The sequence below is a fragment of the Monopterus albus genome, unplaced genomic scaffold, assembly GCF_001952655.1.
Source record: "Monopterus albus unplaced genomic scaffold, M_albus_1.0 scaffold103.1, whole genome shotgun sequence".
NCBI lineage: Eukaryota > Metazoa > Chordata > Actinopteri > Synbranchiformes > Synbranchidae > Monopterus > Monopterus albus.
In genome coordinates this window covers 1,773,374-1,780,278 of record NW_018127983.1, presented here as the reverse complement: position 1 = coordinate 1,780,278, position 6,905 = coordinate 1,773,374, and the positions used below count along the sequence as shown (strand labels likewise).

Here is a 6,905-nt window from a genome sequence, read left to right as displayed (position 1 = left end):
TGTAGTGTTATTGTGTACGTCTCAGTTAATGGTGCAGCTGGGAAAGAAGGAGCTAGTTTTATATAGCTTATATGCATTTAATTTGAATTACTGCTGGGTAGCTTGTTAACTTCCCATCAGGAGAGCTGTCTTTATGCGTTTCACTGTGCCCCCCCCCACAGAGTGGCTCGGTCTCTGCCCCTTTTGTGTGTGTGTGTGTGTGTGTGTGTGTGTGTGTGTGTGTGAGAGAGCCCCAGGGCGCCCCCTGTCTCCCCCAACATGTTACAATATTTTATGTATATGCTGTTATTACTAATTATTTTCCAACATGTCTCAATGCTGCTTCAAAAATTTAAATAGAAAGACTCATTATTTTTTTTTGTTGAGCTTAGACTCTTAATTAAAACCTTTTTTCATTGTTGGACATGGATTTTTTTTGTTTTTTTTATTATTTGCTCTCAACATTTACAAAGGAGATGTGTCTGATCAGCTTGAGTGATTATTATCACGACAGGTTGCTAACAGTAGCCCTGACCGTTTGGTTTGATAACGTACTGAGTAGATACTGATGGAGGACTGTTGGCTCTGTGGGTGCAGACAAAGAGGGGGGTGGTTCTGGGACATTGGAGACATAGCCCTAAACTGATGACCCTGCAGACTTGCCTTCACTCATACACCCACACAGAATTTGTACTGGGGCAGCTGATAATACAGTTATTGATTCAGTGTAGGTGTCTGCTGATCGAGTGGGCCTCGCTCTCAGATGTGACCTACCTACCAGGACAGTTGGGCCAACAATCTTTAAGTGGTTTTAAATTTGAACACTGAGCCTCCATATGAACGCCAGAATCCCAGTTGTCCATAAAAATGATGCCAACTCTGACAGTGAGAGGAGCAGATTAGGAACTCTATAAAAAAAATACACACAAAAAAAAAATCACAATCAAAAAATGGTCACTTTCAATGTATGATCATAGGATGTTCACTGTCATTGCTAATGGATGAAAAGTGTTATGGTTTACATGACAGCTGATTGTTTTCTGTGTATTCAGGAAGCTCTCGTGCATCTTTTGAAATGATGAGAAATTGAGTTACTTGGTCTGGTTGAGCCCGTTTTCTCTCTCATTTCATTTAACAAGACCAGGCTTCTGCTTCAACTCTGAACGTCTGCCGTGCTCTTGGAACATGTGCACGAGCCTGTCCGAGGTGGCCAGTAGGTCTGAGCGTGATCAGTACATGTTTGATGTACTTGGTGCAGATGTTGAACTGTCATGAAGGTGCTTTACATCTTAACCACACTTTCCCAACCATTAGAGTCCCAGATAAACCTTAACATACGAGAGACTAGACTTTGAAAAATGGAACTAGTGATCAAAGTGGAGCTAATATTATAAAGGACTAGACCAGCGCTTACTGTACTGTACCTCTGTCATGATGCTTATCTCTGTTATAATGCTGACATGGGCTTCATAGAAACCTCTGCCTATATATTAATCATCAATATACTGTAATTCACAAACAGCTTATTGGTCAAATAAACGGGTTTCTAGCACCACAGAAGTCAGAGTTGATTTACATTTACTGTACATCTAGAGTATATTCAGACTCTGTCCACTGACATGATTCCACCAGTCAAAACTTATTATTTCATGTACCCACTCTACATGTGAGTACACGAAATAATGCAAACACCAGATGAAAATGTACTTAAACTTTGAGGAAACTGATTGACAATAATAAAGGCAAATCCATTCATGAGTCATGCTAAGCTGAATCCAGGCTGGAAGCTCTAAAGGAGAAAATGCATCTATTTCAAGCATGAGCAGGGCCTGTACAGAACAGCAGCGTGTTAGCGTTATCTGGAGAAGCTCCCCAGAACCCCCCCCTCAGACCTCCGACACTGAGGTTTTACTTTGTATAGTAACTCAGTAAACCATGCAACATTGTGCCACAGCAGTCTGGTAATGAGAATGTGCATTTACAAAACATGTCTTGCGGCTGCATTGCGTTAGTCTGTTATGACTGCTGGTGGTGAGGAAACTATGACTGACAAGTTTCGTGGAAAGTGACGAACTGAAAACCAACGAGGACTGATATTTTTGAAAGGATGTCATCTTCAAATGCTGTGTGGAAACATCTTAAACTACTTCACACCACTGATTTTTAGCAGGTTATCATAGGAAACTACAACATTGCACGAGTAACAAAAGCCCAAACTGTACACTTGAACAGTGAACTCCGGAGAATATCAGAAGGGTGGATTTTTCCCTCCGACTTTCTGCAGCAGACCCATTGCAAATGCAGTGCCTACAGGCCGCAAATATATTTGACAGCATGTAAGGTCGAGGACTTGTCAAGCAAGGAATTTACAGATTATGCACAAATTAGATTTTAAATAACTTTCCATTACAGCATCACAAATAAGTGCAGTGTTCATGTGACATCAAGCTGAGCCTTAAGGTGAAAAGGCAAAACACAAGCAGTGTGAGACAATGAAACCAAAGAATTAAGAATCCATAATAGTGCTTTTGTATTACACACACACACACACACACACAGTAATCTGTGAGCTAAACTCCTTTACTTATTTGGCTCTTCTTTTATCAACAAGTGGACAGTTGGCGCGGTTGAACAACAAAGGGACCACTGTGCTTTGAGGCCAAACAGAAAAACATTCTTGTACCGAAACACTCGGCTTCAGCTGTGGCTTGTGTTGGTATAAAATAAACAGGTATTCATGCTCAAACAACAGTAAGTGCAGTTGTTTTAAGTGTACAGCAAGAGAGTGGTACACATAGTGCTCCTGATGAGGGAAAATTAACGAAGCAGGCACGCTGTATTTAAAAGATTCCATTTAATTTGTGGATATGAATTTGGAAAGCAGTTTACAACCCTACTTCAACATGCTAAACCATAGAGACACAGGACAAAGATGTTAAAGGTGTGAGAATAAGATTAGACCAAGCTGGTAGGCAGTTTGTGTGTTCACAGTGATTAGCAGTGTTGTAGTTACTAAAATCAGTCAAAAGGTCCTGTGAAGGCTGCGTTCTGACACAGAACAACCAAGCTTATAAAGTCGAAACAATGATAATTCAGAGGATGTGATAGTGGAAAAACAACGTACAAAAGAGGAAGAAGATGGTGGCATTCAAATAATACTAGTGTCCAAAATTCACTCCGTATGGCGTATATAAATCAGGTTTATATACTGTTTTTCACTGTGGCGCCCACGTGTCTGATCCACACTGCTGGTTTGAAGAAAAACAAAACAAAAACATCTTCACTGAGTGTTGGCACATCAGTCAGAGGACAAGAGAACTCATATGTGGCAAAGCACATCAGTCAGAGGACAAGAGAACTCGTATGTGGCAAAGTTGTTATCAGGTGTACCGTTGGAAGAGGTCTCCAAAATCATCTCAACCAGCACAGCTCTGGTTTCCACGAGGCCTTTCGTACCAGGGTCGAGTGAAGCAGCCTGCTTGAGAGTATGTTCACACACATGAAACGTAGCCTTAAAGTCTACTTTGGTACCTAAATCATTTTGATGTGGAGCTGCTCTCATCCAAACCACATCTACAATTCACACTGCTTCACTAAGTTACAAACTGTAGAGGATACTGTCTTTACAACCCGAAGATGTAAAAAAAAAAAGCTTGTTCCATGGCACGATAATGTCAATAAATGTTGGTGTGCTGTACAGATGAGGGCATCTGCCCATTGTTCCATTCCTCGTGGTAAAGTGGAGAGCAATGCAAGTTGTCGTTTCTAGGCGCTTTCAAAGCATATGAAACAATAGTCAACAAAGAATCCTTTTTACTTTGCTATGCTGTAAAAAGGTCATTCATCTCTACCAAAACTATAGACGACTGTACAAAGTAAAATCAACAGGCACAAGTCTGCTCTTCCACCTGATAAGGCACATTTCATACAGGTATTCCTTATAAATATTGTCCGCTGGGCTTTAGTGGAGCCGTCCGTGAAGAAACACAGCTCCCTTTCACACGTAAGCCCCCAGTGCTGCGTGGAACTCTGTGAGACACTGGACAAGCTGCTGAAACTTGGGCCTCTCCTCGGGGTCCAGGGCCCAGCAACACGCCATCACTGCAAACCTGCAACACAGGGGGACACAAAATAAACAGACGGGTCCAGTGAAGCATGTTTTTTGTGTGTGTTTAAGACAAGGTGCACTAGGCAAGAGAAGGAAAATACAAAAGAAACCCAGAGCTGCTCAAACTCAGCACATTGTTAAGTACACAGTACACACTTGAAATGTTACACTTAGACCCACACTACTTGTTGTATTGTGCTGTAACTGGAGCTTCCTGTTCAGCACCGATGTAAATGCTGATATATAAATTCAAGACCGGCTCCAGCAGCCTTTAATATTTTGGAAAAGGAAGCCATCACCTCGCCACCTATTGTATTAGAAGGAAAAGCTGTTGAGTTATTTAACATTTCAGATAATTATTCCATGTTGTGGAGACTGTGCCTTTTTCCAGCACAAGGATGCAAGAAAGAACAAGCTGTAAAAGAAGAAGCTGTAAAACAAAACCCGGGCACAGCAACTTTTTTTAAAATCAGTATATTATAAAGTAATTTAAACTGCATTTAGACAGTTGGTAGCTAAGATGTAATAAACATTAGCCAATGTAAAAACATTATTCAGGTAGAAATATGGTCTGTTTGCTTTGCTTGTGTTTTGTGACTTCTGCCTGGTAGGAGACCACTGCAGTCATCTCAACAAGAGGAAATAAAAGCATGGAGGAAATGTCTGAAATGTAAAGAAACGGGTTGTAGGAGGATTCCTTAAATAAAGCAAACAACATCAAACTACACTGAAAACGTACAATTCAAAGTAACGGTGGACATCACGCGACACTACACACCAACACACCGCTGTGGTTTGTGGTAGACAACCTAAGGGGTGTTTGAGGCTTTACTGGGATGTACCAGTCAAACGTGTAAACACACTGAATGGGAAAGTGTCCAAGCTGTTGGCTGATAGCGTAGAGCGGTGTACTGTCAGCACAGCGGTGGAAAACAATGCCATGGCTACAGAATGACTAAGCAGGAGTGTGTACAATTAAAGTAAAATAATTGTTCATTAAATAAGCTGAACATTACACTTATAGTGTCTTAGGAGTGTGGCTGTGGATCAGAGGTAGAACGGGTCATCTCCTAACCGGAATATTAGCGGTTCGATTCTCAGCTTGTCCAGTCCACATGTTGAAGTGTCCTTCAGCAAGACACGGAGCCCCGAGTTGCTCCTGGTGATGTCACCAGTGTGTGAATGTGTCAGTATTTTGGGAGTGCAAGTGGGTGTACAGCCAAATAGTGTGAAAGGGCTTTGAGTGTGCTGCAATGCACAGAAAAGTACTTTACGAGTATAAGACCATTTGCTTCTGTGCCTCAGATTTCTGTTAGTTTAAATCTGTAAACGTATACCGCAAAAAAAGGGAACGATTTCCTTATAAAGGCTGTTAGTGTTCAGACTAATACACCACACCTCGATACATTTTGTCAGTGATTTTCACCGACTCCAGTGAGTCATGCATCACAGGGCGACCCACCCAGGCGGTTCTCCGCTGCAGCCCTGACCTGAGCCAGGAAAACCCCGTTATTAACCAGCAGTGAGAAGCGACAGCCTCACCGGGAACTTGGTATTGAGGAAATACTCAGTAAATAACATGACGCCTGTGCACACAGGCTGCTCCTTCTCACTGATAGTTGCAGGATGTTGGTAAGCTCCATATTAACCAACACTGGCAGCTCGTTCAACACCACACTAAATTTAAACACATGCATGATGGTAATGCTGCAGAAGTCTCCATAAACCTGGCTGTGTCTACTGATAACAGTGACAAAGACGAGCACAAACACATCTTGCTGTACTTCAGAAAGATGTAAATGTATGTGAAATGTAATTTTATTTTTATTCCTTAACAATGTTAATGTCATGGTATATTGACTGCTCTTATTTCTCACCGTGAATCAGTTTTATTGATCCTTCATTACTTTAACAAGTTCACCTTTTTATTTGTACAAGTTTCTTCTTTGTCCATGATATTTTGTTTGCTGAAACCTTTTTCTGGTGATTTCAGTACAATTATTTTTATTCTCATGCCACATAAAAATGTGCCAATCAGTTTCTTGTTGACTGAATAATTAACTGATCTAATGACTGTTTCAGCTCTAGTCCTGAGAACATGTGTGGAGACAAAAGAAAGACACCAAAACGTGCTGTTCAGTGAGGAGTACGGTGGCCTTGATGTCCACATGTGGTAAAACTATGCTTTACTAAGCTTAAACTAGAGTGAATAAGAAGCAGCTTAAATGTGTTCGAGCACTGTGTTTGGACCTGATCGATAGAGAACTCAAATAAAATCAGAAAATGCAGGGTTTCTATTTGTCTGTGTGCACTGTAAATCCACTCACAGTTCATCTGGGCAGTTGATAGGCTGTGCTATTCTGTAGCCGTCCTTCAGGTAGGCCGACATCTCAAAAGGGTCAATGTCGACATAGGGGGTCTGTCCCAGAGTCATCAGCTCCCACAGCGTCACTCCGAAGGCCCACTGTGAAAACACAGCACACGATGAGCGCTCAACACAAGCAGCTGCCTTTAGCATGTGATCATCACACATTTCTGTACACAGTGTGGAAAGCCCGTGGTCAACAGTGCGGTGGCTGTTACATTTAGAGAGCCTGTGTGTTCACGCTCCTGTGTTAGTGAGGGCCCACAGTGACGTGTGGTTGTGCTCACTCTTCACTCTGACCTCCCATGACGCAACAAGGACAAGAAGCATTTCCCCAACATCCAAGTGCCACTCTCATGGTGAACCCATATCTGAAGTCACTCTTAAAAATGGACGTACTTGGAGTTGGTGTGAACCCTACACTTGTTATTTGGGAGCTGATTCTTGTCTAAA

The 6,905-nt window shown here is 41.8% G+C and overlaps 1 protein-coding gene across 2 annotated transcripts in view; it reads right to left on the bottom strand.

Annotated features, from left to right (window-relative positions):
• Positions 1 to 3,318: 3,318 nt before the first annotated feature.
• The window catches only part of ryk (receptor like tyrosine kinase), a 38,612-nt gene continuing 35,025 nt past the window's right edge, over positions 3,319 to 6,905 (bottom strand). For both annotated transcript variants that reach the window (XM_020610004.1, XM_020610005.1), the window contains exons 15-16: positions 6,415 to 6,551; positions 3,319 to 4,088 (exon numbers count right to left, since the gene is read on the bottom strand). In XM_020610004.1, coding sequence (XP_020465660.1) covers positions 3,977 to 4,088; positions 6,415 to 6,551 — 249 coding nt within the window. In that variant the 3' untranslated portion in view covers positions 3,319 to 3,976. The remainder of the gene's footprint in view (positions 4,089 to 6,414; positions 6,552 to 6,905) is intronic.